Source organism: Capricornis sumatraensis, chromosome 5 (genome assembly GCF_032405125.1).
Source record: "Capricornis sumatraensis isolate serow.1 chromosome 5, serow.2, whole genome shotgun sequence".
Taxonomy (NCBI): domain Eukaryota; kingdom Metazoa; phylum Chordata; class Mammalia; order Artiodactyla; family Bovidae; genus Capricornis; species Capricornis sumatraensis.
The window spans coordinates 56,067,599-56,082,646 of record NC_091073.1 but is presented as its reverse complement, the minus strand read 5'-3'; the positions used below and the strand labels follow the sequence as shown (position 1 = coordinate 56,082,646).

At 42.7% G+C, this 15,048-nt stretch overlaps 1 protein-coding gene across 5 annotated transcripts in view; it reads left to right on the top strand.

Annotated features, from left to right (window-relative positions):
- The window catches only part of ST7 (suppression of tumorigenicity 7), a 273,873-nt gene that overhangs the window by 235,810 nt on the left and 23,015 nt on the right, over positions 1–15,048 (top strand). For 4 of the 5 annotated variants that reach the window (XM_068972731.1, XM_068972728.1, XM_068972730.1 and 1 more), the window contains one exon: positions 11,310–11,460. In XM_068972731.1, the coding sequence (XP_068828832.1) occupies positions 11,310–11,460 (151 nt within the window). The remainder of the gene's footprint in view (positions 1–11,309; positions 11,461–15,048) is intronic. The other variant, XM_068972729.1, reaches the window with a different exon arrangement.

Sequence of the window (15,048 nt, the reverse complement as noted above, 5' to 3'; positions counted from 1 at the left end):
CGTCCATGGGATTTTCCAGGCAAGAGTACTGAAGTGGGTTGTCATTTCCTTCTCCAGGGGATCTTCCCGACTCAGGGATTGAACCCAGGTCTCCCACATTGCAGGCAAATGCTTTACCCTCTAAGCCACCAGGGAAGCCAAAAATATTTCTTTGAGCCGCTTTTTGGGGCAGGGGGCATGTGCAGCAAGAATACTGGAGTGGGTTGCCATTCCCTTCTCCAGGAGATCTTCCTGACCCAGGGATTGAACCCAGGTCTCCCACATTGTAGGCAGATGTTTTACCATCTGAGCCACCAGGGAAGTCACCAGAAGGAGTAAATATATCCCTAATTCCCAACCATATACTCCAACTGAACAGTCCCATGTTAATTTTAAAAAATATGAATATGCTGTGTGATTGTGATTCCTAAGTATTAAAAAAAATGCATAGAAAAAAGGCAGGTAGAAAATAGTCTTAAATATAATCTTATGGTTGGGAATCGGGGATGTTTACTCCTTCTTGGGGAGGATCATCAGATTTTCAGAGTTCTTTGACCTTAAAATGGTTATGCTCTAGCTTCACAGTAAAGTCCAAGTCTTTAGCCATGTGCTTTCAAAAATTTAAAAATATTTTCTGGATGATTTACCTCCTTTTTCATTATAAAAAGTATATAACATAAAATTTACCCTCTTAAGAAATTTTTAAGTGTAAGCATAGTGTTGTTAATTATAAGCCCATAGTAGTACTGCAGATCTCTAGAATCTTTTCTGCTTCATGACTGAAACTATATGCCAACTGAACAGCAACTCAGCATTTCTCCTTCCTCCCAGGTCCTGCTAACAATCATTCTACTTTCTGCTTCTGTGCATTTTACTACTTTAGCTACCTCATACAGGTGGAATCATGCATTATTTGTCCTTCTGTGACTAGTTTATCTCACTTTGCATGATGGTCCAAGTTCATCCATTTTGTTGCACAAAGCAGAATTTCCTACCTTTTTAAGGCTGAACAATATTCCAGTATGGTGTGTATGTGTGTTTATATGTATACACCATGTTTTCTTTCTTTATGCATTCGTTGATGGAAAATTAGATTGTTTCCACTTCATTACTATTGTGAATAATGTTGCAGTGAACATGGGAGTGCAAATATCTCTTCAGTTCTGTTTTCAATTCTTTTAGATGAATCCCCAGAAGTGTGATTTTTGGATCATATTTTCTATTTTTTGAGGGGTCTTCATATTGGCTGTCCCATTTTACATCCTGCCCCCAAACTGTGCACAGGAATTCTAGTTTCTTCACTTCCATGCTAACACTTGTCATATTCAATTTTTTGATAGTGGCCATTCCAGGCAGATGGCATTAACCTCTGAGCCAACAGGGAAGCCCAGTCTAATACGTGTGAGGTAATATCTCGTTGCGGTTTTGATTTGCATTTTCCTGATGGTCTCTGATGTTACCTTTTCATGTACCTGTTGATCATGTATGTCTTCTTTGAAGAAATGGCTATTCAAGTCCTTTGCTGACTCTTAAGTCAGATCATTTTCACTGAGTTGGGGTTCCATTATTTATTTGGATATTAACTTCTCTTCAGATATGGTTTACAAATGTTTTCTCCCATTTCATAGGTTGCCTCTTCTGTTGTTTCCTTGACTATGCAAGAGCTTTTCATTTTAATGTGGTCCCACTTGTCTACTTTGCTTTCGTTGCCAGTGCTTTTGGTATCATATCCAAGCCATCACTGCCAAGACCCAGTGTTAGGAAGCTTTTCCTATGGGTTTAAGTCTTAATGCATTTTGAGTTGATTTTTGCCTATGGTGTAAAATACAGGTGCAATTTTATTCTTTTGCATGTGGATATCCAGGTTTTTCAGCACCATTTGTTGAAGAGAATGATTTGTTTTTTGTGTTCTGTAATTGTAGGCATCAGTTTGAGGTCATCTCAACTAGTGAATGTCTTTGGGCATAAAGATTTTTTTGGTCTTTAAGATTATTAAATTTATCTTAGGATAAATTTATATAATAAGAATGACTGAATAACATACAGAAGCATTCAGGGTTCTTAATATTTATTGCTGAATTGCTTACCAAAAAAATTATAGCAGTTTACACTCTCATCAGCTGGTGACTCTTACTTTTCCATTTTATCACACTCCCACCAGCATTGTTTTAGTTTGTATTTCTTTGCCACTGCTAGTAACATGGAACATCGTCAGCCGTGTGTGTTTATTCTTGTTTATCAGGCCCAGTATGTAGAGTTCCTATTATTACTGGGAAAATGTTAATTACAATGATGATGCAAGGGGTATGAACATAAGTAGGCAGACTCATCAAGTATTATTGGAGAAGTTCAAAAGTATTTGAAACAAGAATTCCCACTTCATGTCCACAAGACCAGAGGAAAGTATGGGAAGGAAGAGTTAATTAGCTCCCCGCCAGGTTTCTTGTTTTGATAAAATGGGGATAAGAATAAAGGCTTCATAAGACTGATGAAAAGTAAGTGGAATTACACCGTGTAACTCGTTCAGAACATAGTAGGTGTGCAGTATGTGCTGGTCCTTTCATCGCCTCTTCCCTTGTACCTTCAGCTGTTTCTGACCAAGCACAGGCTGTTTAGAAATGTACTTTAATGATACTTCTTAGACTGCCATAGTCTGAAGAAGTATAGTCAGAGAGAGGAACAGTGGCGCTACAGTGCCTCGACCTAGAGCGCCCATAGGTTCTCCTCAGCCTCCAGACCTGGAAGAGGCTCTAGCATGTTCCGGGTGCAGCTGTTGTCTTCATGAATTTCTAGTTTGTAACTGCTGGCTAAGTCCTTCACTTGTGACTGATTAAGAGTTACCCATTTCTGACCTCTGCCTTGTACCCTTATTCTAGCACAGTCATTCCTACTTACCACCACCAAAAAAATCCCAAACCAAACACCAACAAACTAGTTAATAATGATTTATTATTTTTAAAGCAATAAACAGTTTTTTCCCTCCTATTGCAATCTTATGTGAAACCTCAGTGAACAAAGTAATTAAAAGTAGAATCACTCTGGTTGAAACTGGGATGAGAAGGCTGGTAGCCCTGCAACCCCAAGGCACCTCTTCATACAGTTTAAAAAATAACAGAAGCCTGGGAGCCACTCCCATCACCACAGGACAGTCCCAAACTCGTGAGGCCCTACCCATAGAACAGGAGGCCCCACACCCATTCTGAGCCCTGGGTGGTTGGAGTTACTTGGGTACTGTGGGTAGAGCTGTTAAGGGAGAAAAATCAAGAAAAATCACCAGGACCAAAGGGGGAAAACTTTCCTCTTCATCTTGCCTAAAATCCCAGTGCTGCTAAATCTCAGGCTTGTCTTCCTAGCCACCCCCAGGGGCCTGCAGGGGGTGCATAGGCATCCTGAAGGTGCTGGCAGAAAGGGGCTCGCCACACTCCTGACCCTCAGTCAGCAACAGGGCAGCCTGGACGCCTGCCACAGAACTTTGAGGTGAGGGTCTAGTTTTTATTTTTTTATTTTTATTTTTTTTTAGGGTCTAGTTTTTAAATGATAAAAGGAGCATGGAAGGAAAGGCATAAGAAAATGTAGAGGGAAGAATGAAGAATGTTATGACAGAAATACACTCCCATTAAAAATTTTGCATTTTTTTTAAAAGAAAAGTTCGTCTCATGTTAATCTAAAATTTCATGGGGATTTCTAGAGCTTTGTGGGGAAAAGCATCCTGGTAAATGTATATGCTAATGGTGTATCCACGGGACCTTGTTATAGTGATGGAAATTCTGTTCCTTGCAAACACTAATGTAATCCTCCCTTTATATCTTAGTAAAGCTGATTGACAGAGTATAAAATTGCTTTTTAATCAAATTTAGGAAACAAAATGTGTCGTGAGTTTTAGCATTTAAAAGTGCTTGAAGCGTGGAAGCAGAAACTCAGAATACCCTGGCAGATTGTCTATGATATTGTATGTCGATGGTACATTTCAGAAATATTATTTCAATATAAGTTTCTTTGACTTGAGTCATATTTTGTTCCAAAGCTTTTATGGATTAGAGAAAGGAGAATGTATTGTGGAAATAGGACCCAGGGAAAAATGAACACAAACCAGTTTTAGCCACATTTCTCAAAAACAGAAAGTTTCTAAGAGGTCTCTCTCTTTAACAAAAAGCAGTGTAGCTGCTTCCACAGAGGATACTCCCACCCAGAACCCCCTCTTCCCCCAGCTCATCCTATCTGATGTTTCCTCAGCCTCTGGTCCCACCGACCACGTTCTAGATTGAGGTCGTCTTGGCTCTGTGCCACCTTCTCCCTGTGCCGCTGCTGCCTCTCCGGGCTCTCCTCCTGCAGCGCTTCCTCCCTGCCCTCCCTCAGGTTGGTCCTCAGTTCTCTCCTTTCCTTCTGGAAGCCCTCCTGGGAGACCTCGTGTACTCCCACTTCTTCTGCCTCTCTGCTCCCTGCACACCCAGACCAGCATGCCTTCACTCCTCCCTTCAGGCCATCACTCCAGAGGAGTTTTGTAGGCACTTCAGCTGTTTCTGTTATCTTCCCACTACTAAGCCTCTTCCTCCGCTGGTGTCTTTATCTTAGCTGATGATCTCCCATTATGGTAGTTTCCTAAATTAGAAATATCTCAATCACCTTGAGTCCTTCTCTCATCCTCAGACTCAGCCAGGTGGCAAGTCCAGGGGAAGTCCCCCTCTTCAGTCTCATCGGCCCTCACTTGGACAGGAGCTTTTTAAGACTTTGCTAACCTTAGTCTGTTCCCCATCTGGTGCTGCTACACATGACTTGCCCATTTCTTTATGGAGAAACTTTGGTACAAACTGTACCAACTCTCTTCCCAGTGCCTACTGCAGGGGTTTTCAGACTCGGCCTAGGAGCTGTTAAGAGTCTTCGGTCCTTCTTGGGTGCTTCCCTTAAGATCCCCCACAGCTTTGTTTTACATCACCTTCACATTCTGTGTTATGTTTCTTTTTTTCTTCAAAACAGAATTTTCAGGGTCTCACAGTTTGAAAACCACAGAATAACTCAGGGGAAAGGTTGTACTCTGGAGCCAATCCCGCAAGGCCTTTTACATCCACGTTTCCTGCTTCACCCCCTGGAGAGCAGCATGAAACCTGAGTTCCAGGATGGGCTCCATCACACACAGACCGTGCAGCCCTGGGCAAGCTATTTAACTTCCCAAAGTGTCCATTTTTTTTTTTTCATCTGTAAAATAGGAATAATAATATCAGCTCCCTCACACAGTTGTAAGGAGTACCTGAGATAAGTATGCTTGACATGTGTTAGTGCTTCATCAGAGTTGGCCATTCCCGTCAGGTTAGTACTCAAGCCCTTCAAGACTGCAAACCCATTATGCCCTGTGATGCTTTGGCCCAGCCTTACAATGGCTTCCACCTCCCCTCATCTTTACAGTTAAACTCTTGTTTATTTAGTAAGACTGACTCATATTTTCCTCTTTCTGTGAAGTTGTCCCAGAGACAATGTTCCTCATTTGCTTCCTTAGTACTAAGTATATGCCTCTTACTAAGACAATCATCATGTTGAATTTTATTGTTTCTTTGTCTGCACATGTGTGCGCACATGCATGTTCTCACACACTCTCACACACACACACGTACATATACTCTCTTTCTCTCTCTCTCACACTCACACTCCTACAAAGATTAAAGGTCACCAAGGTAGGGACCTGACCTGATCGTGTCCATACACTTGAGGTGACTTGTGGATGTGCCCATATCTGTGCCCCTGGGGTAAACCATAGGTCCTCCCACATGTGTCATTGGAGAACACTGTGGCTACTGCTATGGGCTTCCAAGGTGGCACAGACCCCGCTTGTCAGTGCAAGAGCTGCAGGAGATGCAGGTTCCATCCCTGGGTCAGGAAGATCCCCTGGAGGAGGAAATGGCAACCCACTCCAGTATTCCTGGTCTGGAGAATCCCATGGACAGAGGAGCCTGGTGGGCTACAGTCCATAGGGTCGCAAAGAGTCAGATATGACTGGGCATGTATGTGTACCATGTGGCCACTGCTATATCTGTGCCCTTGGGGTACAGCACTCCCATAATTTTTCCTGGGATATACTTGTGGACATGCTGTACTTTATGAATGAAGCAAAGTAGCTGATGAATAGGTAAGTGAACCAGCAAGAAGCCGTGAGATTGAGAAGAGGACCCGTGGGTGGTGCTACAGCTCACCAGGCTGAATTTGACATTTCAGCTTTGCTTTGTGCTTGTCTTCATACTGGTCAGTTGATGACCCCTGGCAGCCAGTTCTCTTTAGCTGAACTGCTACTACTATAAAATTGCTGAAGTGTTTTACCGAGAAACAGATTCAATCATCTGTGGGACATATATCCACAGAAACACAACTTCCCTCCACAGTAATTTAAATACTTCATTTGTTTGTTGGTTAGCAAAAAATAGCTTCTATTTAGTGAATACTCATGTGCCAGGAACTGTGTGAATGCTTTACAAGTATTATCCTATGTAGTATACAGAAGTTAAAGCAGCAAGAAGTTATTTTTATTATTCTGTTTTAACAGATGAGCAAACTGAGTTTGAAAAAATTGCATAACTTGTCCGAGGCCTCTTAGCAGAATAGTGGAGACAGGATTCAAGCAGCAGTTTAAGGGAGCAGGGAGCAGATGAGCAGTGGGGCTGGGGCAAAGGACTGTGCACCTGAGGCCCCACTGCAGCATGGTCAGAGCAAGCCGTGGTCCCCTGCAGGCATCTCTGTTCTATTCCAGCATGTGTCTTACTGACTCCAGGGAGTGGACATCACTGAAACTCAGAGGATGCAGCATGGCTTCCCAGTAGCACTAGTTTATTCTCTGGGCCCTTTACCGATGTTTTTAACACATCATTTCTAAGCTTAAAGCCTCTTTCAGAGCCAGTTGCACCAAAGCACTGAAGACATGAAAAGTTGCTCTCCCTGGTTATCTTGTTTGTGTGATTTGCTTTTTATGTTTCTCATGCGAGTCTAGAAAATAGTTTTGTTTTTATACACACACACACACACATATATATATGTAGAGAGAGATAAACTATTAAAATGCTTATTACAGAAAACTTGGAAAGCATAGAAAAAGTGGAAAAATCTCCATAAGGTCAAGTATTTTCCACCATTAACATTCAATCTGTGACCTTCCAATGCTTTTAATTACTACACGTACATTTGTATTACCAAAATCACAATCTGTGTGATACATTTGTTTTGTTCTTTCTTCATTTAGTGATATATCATGAACATTTCCTCATGCTAATAACTATTCTTCCACTACCTGATTTTGGATGAGGAAAATGATAGGCTTCATCTAAATGTACTGTACTCTAATTAATTTGTTCTTTCTCATTTTCTTTGTCCCATGTTTTTGCCAGTTATTTTCATAGGACTTCTGGTGTTACCAGTGTTGAAAATCCAAAAAGGGAGTAGGGACTATTTGGCATTAATATCTGTGTGAAGGGTAACTTTGGAATCATGCTCACTCTAATTATTATAGAACTTTAAGACCTTCACAGAAGAGAAGCAGTCACCTGGGTAGCCTATGACAGGGCACCTCCCTCCTACACCTTTCCCGACAGGTGAACCAGCCTCTGCTCACAGACCTCCATAAGCAGACACCACTCAGCTCCTCTTCATCTGTGCTAATGTGTTATGTTCCTATCTTGAGCTTAGGAACCAGATTCTGACACAAACAGATTTTGAAAAGTTGCTTCCTAAACCTTTAGAAGCATGTGCTTCAAGAGCAATGTGAGTTGAGAATCTGGGAAGGAAGTCAGAGGCAGGATGGCAGGCAAGATGGCGCAGAATGCTGGCTTAGCTAATCGAAGCCAAGGAACTGCTGTAGACAGGCAGGGAGTGTTCTCTGATTTGCAAGCTACAGTTATTCTAATTGATTTCTGCATAGTTGTGGATAGGGATCTGCCCTCTTCCATTTATTTTTCTCTGGACAAGTAAGATGTGAAATGTTGTTCCATGCCTTTCTAATTTAAATGTTGCACATGTTGAGAACTAATCTTGCCAACCATTTTAAACCAGGCCAGAAACATAACACACTGTTGTTATTAGCCTTCATTATTTGGTTAGCGCCAACATTTTGTTTGAAACAAATATAAATCTCCTTTATAGACAAAACCCGTTTATGCCATAAAGTAGATGTAATGGGAAGGCAGCTGAGTTTTCCTGGTGAGCTGCACTGCTTCGTCTCATGAGGCTGATAGGGCCAGGGATGCTCATTTTGAGAGACTTCTTGGGAAATGAGATTCATGTTCTTTGGGATCTTATGCCTGAGCTGAGACATATAACGAATCTAAGGTGGTTTGTGAAAAGTACACATACACAGAGATCGGAGGGAGCTTAGAGGAGAAACAAGAGCATTACCTCACAGCCCATACTGGGGGCTGTGGACAATGTCCTTGAAGCCATATGCACCACATTCAGTCAGCAGGCTGAGTGAACCAGCTGTCTCATACACATGTGCACTATTGCTTTCCAGATATTGTGTAGACACCCTGGTGGCCAGTAATATTTTTAAATGAATTCTTGTATTATTACTACTTATTCTAACTTTTTGCCTTATTGTTTATTTTTTATCAGTAGATTCAACACACATCTGTGAAATTCTTTCATGTTATAAATGGTTTCAATTACTTGAAGATTAGAAACTTCCATTGTTTGAATCAATGCTGTCCAGTAGGACTTTCTGTGATCACGGAAGTGTCTCTGCCTTGTCCAGTAGTGCAGTCATTAACTCCATATAGCACTTCAGGACTTGAAATATGGCTAGTGGGAACTGAGGAACTGAATTATTAATTTAATTTTAATTTATAAATAGATACACATTAAATAGAGGATATCACGTTGGACAACACAGGTCTAACGTATCCCTTTGTAGATAATTTTCTAAAAGTCCTCCCTCCTTCCCCAAGTTCCTTCTGCCACACCCTTTTCTGGTTTGTTTAGGCTTCTACCCACTTGTGGGTGTCTACCAGGCCCACTTCTTCTCAGGTGCTCCTATTCCTGAAGGTTCTTTAGCCCAAGAGAAGGGTTCTCTCACAGATGCTTAATGATATGATTTTGAAAGCCTTTCCTAATCATAGAAATGAAAAGGAATGGTAAGTTACACTTTTCTTTCAACCACCATCCAATCCTTAGGAACCTGAGGTTTCTGTTTTCCTGGGGTACATGAAATAGTGGTTTTCATATTTAGTTTGTTTCAAAGGTCATATAACATGATCCTTCTTTAAAAGTTGACTGTTTGGTAGGCCATAAATAATTATTCAGTTCAGTTCAGTTCAGTCGCTCAGTCGTGTCCTACTCTTTGCAACCCCATGAATCGCAGCACGCCAGGCCTCCCTGTCCACCACCAGCTCCTGGAGTTCACCCCACGTCATGTGCATCAAGTTGGTGATGCCATCCAGCCATCTCATCCTCTGTCATCCCCTTCTCCTCCTGCCCCCCCATCCCTCCCAACATCAGGGTTACCAGAAACTCAGAAATCAAAATCTTATTCTAGGGCACTCATTAAGCAAGAAATTTTCCCTTTCCTTTGCTCTCTTGATGATTATTGAGAGTGACCAAAAGGTCTTCTTTCTCTAACTTTGAAAAAAATCAACACAGCTCGGAGCATTTTATAAGTTATGACTCTTGGGTCCTTCTAAGATCATCATGGGCAGTGGCAGCATATGATATAACTTCTGTTAAGGTAAAATCACAAGATGATAGCCAATCATCTCTGAATGTAAAATTCACCTTTGTATTTATATTATGATTGATATTTATTATAGATACAGTGCTAGTACAATTAGTAGGTAATTCAAAATCATTATCTTTCCCGAAAGATTTGTGTTGTGCAGTGTTTTAAAGCAAGCAAGATGAAGGAAGAAAGCAATAACATGTAGAATTCAAAAAAGCATATGAACTCACGCCCAAGGAGCTCTCATCAAACTAATGACCACCTTTCATGGACCAGGCTGGGAAGAGGTCTTTCTCTGGAGGAGGGCCTTCAAACTCATTCACTCCACAAGGGTAAAGGTGCAGGCTGCTCTCTGCTGCCTCGGGGTGAGCCTTCTCACTTCCTGCTCTTCCTGCTTTGACGCTCAGAGTTCTCTTCAGGTATCAGACCCAGAGCAAGGGAAGTTTCATTTGCTGAATCCAGAGGCCAGAATGTGTCCACTCGGCTCCTGCTGGGCAGTGTGCCCTGACACGGAACACGAAGGCCACTGCACCCCCGTGCCCAGTGTGCACAGTGAGATGAGAAGGAAATGCTGATGGGTGTCTCGTAACCTCCATTCTGTGTCTTTGGATTCTTCCACTCTTCACCCTCTCTCATAAATTTCCTCCAACACATGAATCCAGACGGTTGTTTCTGACATTAAAGTTGTGTGGACATCTCTTCTCATAGCACCTCCAATCGCTGTGGTGGTGCTGTTTTCATGAAACACATCCCTCTGTGGTCTGCTAATCTCCTTTTGATAGGAGATGCCTGGGTTGTTGTGACTGTGGTTGGCAGTTGGGTGTGTGTCTGTGTGCTGGGGACAGATTCAAAGGGGAGATGGTGAGGAGTGGAGCATGGGGAAGGCCAGCCAGCAAAGACCAGTGAGCTCTTGCAAATATAAACTACCAGCCTGAATTTGCTTCCCTTTTTATTCTGTAGTAAACACAAAGGAATACAGACAGAAACTCAGTCTTCTGTGGGCCCCCAGGAAGAACATCCATCCTCTCCCTGTGCTCTTGAGGCCCCTGAAGTGTTTGAAAGGAGCCAAAGGAAGAGCATGCTTTGGGGTCTGTTCTGCTCCCTCCCTCTGGGCCTTCCTGTGCCCAGGCTGCCACCCCTCCTTCCCCAGCATCTGAGGAGCTACAGGTGACCCTTTCCACAGGACCCTGGCCTTCTCCTTGATAGATCTGTGTAGAAAAACTAATGGGCAGTGCTCGTCATCCTTGTCTCTCTACGACAGTTGGTTTAGGTGTATGACTTCTTAACCATCATGTGTGTGTTTCATGTATTTTCCTTCTGCTTACAAAATTATACCAAATGATCGTATCTTCTAAATTTTCCTTTTTCTGCTTGAGTCTATATGTATATATTTCTTTGATTAGAATGTCTTAGCCTGAAAGCCTCTGATCTTCACTGTAGGAAACTAGCACAAGGCTAATTATCTGTCAGCAAACTTTGGATTGCTGGATGTTTCCGTAATTGCCCTCAAATGTGGTAATGAGGTTGCAGGTTTGAGGAAACACTTATGAACAGCGGCTTTGGGGAAATTAACCTCTTCATTTTCAATACTGAATTCCAAATTACTGTGTATTAACGCATCTGTCTCCTGCCTTTTGTTAAATTTCAGTACCTACTAGAAATGAAAAGCTTAATCCTGCCCCCAGAACACATCCTGAAGCGGGGGGACAGTGAAGCAATAGCATATGCATTCTTCCATCTGGCGCACTGGAAGAGGGTAGAAGGAGCTTTGAATCTTCTGCATTGTACATGGGAAGGCAGTAAGTAATTTTCTTTCTTTGAAACTTTTTTTTTTAAAGCACGAAAACATGCTAAAGGTGTTTTTGCCCTGAGCATTTGTGATGAATGATGAAGATTTACTATCTATAGCTCTGCTCTCTAACCACATCACAGAGATGTGGTTAATTACTCAGGCTCTCTGGTTCCCCAGTGGTAGTGGGTATTATTGTGGTGATGCTGCCTCTGTGCCTCAAAAAGGCAAGTTTATACAGTGGAGGGGGTGAATCAGGACTGTTCCAGCAGTTGTGCTATGCTTAGTTGCTCAGTCATATCTGGCTTTTTGCAACCTGCCAGCCTCTTCTGTCCATGGGAATTCTCCAGGCAAGAATACTGAAGTGGGTTGCCATGCCCTCCTCCAGGGGATCCTCCCAACCCAGAGATCAGAGGAGCATTCTACTCCTTGAAACCCTCCTTGGAGACCCAGACAGCCCCTTGGCATCATGGGAGTCTTTGGCATGGAGCCAGGCTCCTTGCTGCGCTCTGATGACCACTTCCAGATGGGCTTTCTGGGAGGGTTGGCTGAAGAGCCACAGTTATCCTCCAGGAGAGCTCAGTTGGCCAAACAAAAAGGAGCAGCAATTAGACTTCAGGACAACTGGACCCTAGTATGGTGACAGGGATAGCCTTGTGTGTTGAGGAATAAATGCCTGTTAGATGGATGTGGGGGTACATTGATCTGAGCAGCTGCTGGCACCAGCATTCTGTGTGAGAAGTGGTTGAACTGGTGGGTGAGACATGCTCCCGGCCCCAGAGAAGCATCTCATCCAATTGGAAGGAGTAACCAGCAGCATTAGCAGCTGCTCAATGATTTTTCGGATGGGAGAGACCTATGGGGTGGAGCAGTCATGGGTAACCTTATAGGTCATAGGAGATTTGAACCAAGCCTTGAAGAACTAGGACAGTTTTATAAGCAAGGACACTGTGAACAGTGCTGAGTGTGTGGGGGGCAGCTGTTGGGGAGAATGAAAAGGGCTCAAGATTATGGATTATTGAACAAGATGTATATTGACACTGCTATCATAAATTTAAGCAAAACAAGCATAACATGTAGCATGGGTTTTTCCCCTCTCTTAGGGAAAAGAAATTTTAGAGTCTTCTGATAATTTTTCCTTAGTTCACCCCTACTCTGATCAGCCTCACAAGCAAATGTCTTTTTAATCCCTTTCACTGTTTATTTTTTCTCCTTCCATTTTCATTTTGCCAATCTTCTACTCTTCCCTTTTCCTGCCCTTCCCTAACCCAGCAGGAATCTAAACTGGTACAGGAAAGGGGTGGGGAGCAGTCAAATGAGATGGAGTAAAAGTAACTTGACAGAGATAGGACTCAAGTTGATTGAAAGGTTTTTTTGTTTAGTTGTTTTGAAAATATTTCTTCAGAGAATTGTAGCAGGTCTAGTTAAATCATTTACTGTTTATAACCTGAAGGGTGGTGACTTGGTGGATATTTCTACACTCACTCTGTAAGTGTAATAAGCTACTCCAAGTGTCCTGGTCCTGGTATTTGGATGTGTTAAGACAGCAGACTCTTGCTCAGGGAGTGTGTGGACACGTGTGCAGTTCTCTCTGGCTTGGGCTTATTGTTGCATTTATGGTATTCTATACAGATGAGACAAAAGGAATTTTTATTTAAACATGAGAAAGAAAGAGATAAAGCCTAGCAAGACTGAACATGAGAGGCCTTACCTAGTATTAGTCATGGTAAAATTAAATGGACAAATTGGCTTACCAAGTAAGAACATATATATGTATATCTGGATTCAGTTCAGTTCAGTCACTCAGTCATGTCTGACTCTTTGTGACCCCATGGACTGCAGCACGCCAGGCCTCCCTACCCATCACCAACTCCCAGAGCTTACTCAAACTCATGTCCTTTGAGTTGGTAATACCATCCAACCAGCTCATCCTCTGTTGTCCCCTTCTCCTGACCTCAGTCTTTCCCAGTATCAGGGTCTTTTCAAATGAATCAGTTCTTTACATCAGGTGGCCAAAGCATTGGAATTTCAGCTTCAACATCAGTCCTTCCAGTGAATATTCAGGACTGATTTCCTTTAGGATGGACTGGTTGGATCTCCTTGCAGTCCAAGGGGCTCTCAGGAGTCCCCTCCAACACCACAGTTCAAAAGCATCAATTCTTCGATGCTCAGCTTTCTTTATAGTCCAACTCTCACATCCATACATGACTACTGGAAAAACCATAGCTTTGACTAGACGGACCTTTGTTGGCAAAGTAATGTCTCTGCTTTTTAATATGCTGTCTAGGTTGGTCATAACTTTTCTTCCAAGGAGCAAGTGTCTTTTAATTTCATGGCTGCAGCCACCATCTGCAGTGATTTTGGAGCCCCAAAAAATAAAGTCTGTCACTGTTTCCATTGTTTCCCCATCAATTTGCCATGAAGTGATGGGACCAGATGCCATGATCTTAGTTTTCTGAATGTTGAGTTTTAAGCCAACTTTTTCACTCTCCTCTTTCACTTTCATCAAGAGGCTTAGTTCTTCTTTGCTTTCTGCCATAAGGGTGGTGTCATCTGCATATCTGAGGTTATTGATATTTCTCCCCACAATCTTGATTCCAGCTTGTGCTTCATCCAGCCCAGTGTTTCTCGTGATGTACTCTGCATATAAGTTAAATAAGCAGGGTGACAACATAAAGCCTTGACATATTCCTTTTTTGATTTAGAACCAGTCTGCTGTTCTATGTCGAGTTCTCACTGTTGCTTCTTGACCTTCAATTTATAGATTGGTATCTTGGAAATATAGTAATAGAAGGTTATTGATTGGATCTGATTGATAAGATGGTTGCTGCTGCTAAGTCGCTTCAGTCATGTCCGAATCTGTGCGACCCCATAGACAGCAGCCCACCAGGCTCCCCTGTCCCTGGGATTCTCCAGGCAAGAACACAGGAGTGGGTTGCCATTTCCTTTTCCAATGCATGAAAGTGAAAAGTGAAAGTGAAGTCAGTCAGTCGTGTCTGACTCTTCATGACCCCATGGACTGCAGCCTACCAGGCTCCTCTGTTCATGGGATTTTCCAGGAAAGAGTACTGGAGTGGGGTGCCATAGCCTTCTCTGGATAAGATAGTCCTATAGAAAAGGTCAGAAGAGGGGTGGGGCAATAAGTGATAAAGACACAGTGTTATGAATGGCGTAACTGTAAAAATAAAAAATAATGAAAAAAATTCTGTTTGGAAATTCAGTTCAGTTCAGTCGCTCAGTCGTGTCGGGCTCTTTGCAACCCCATGAATCGCAGCACGCCAGGCCTCCCTGTCCGTCACCAACTCCCAGAGTTCACTCAGACTCACGTCCATCGAGTCAGTGATGCCATCCAGCCATCTCATCCTCTGTCGTCCCCTTCTCCTCCTGCCCCCAATCCCTCCCAGCATCAGAGTCTTTTCCAACGAGTCAGCTCTTCTCATGAGGTGGCCAAAGTACTGGAGTTTCAGCTTTAGCATCATTTCTTCCAAAGAAATCCCAGGGCTGATCTCCTTCAGAGTAGATTGGTTGGATCTCCTTGCAGTCCAAGGGACTCTCAAGAGTCTTCTCCAACACCACAGTTCAAAAGAATCAATTCTTT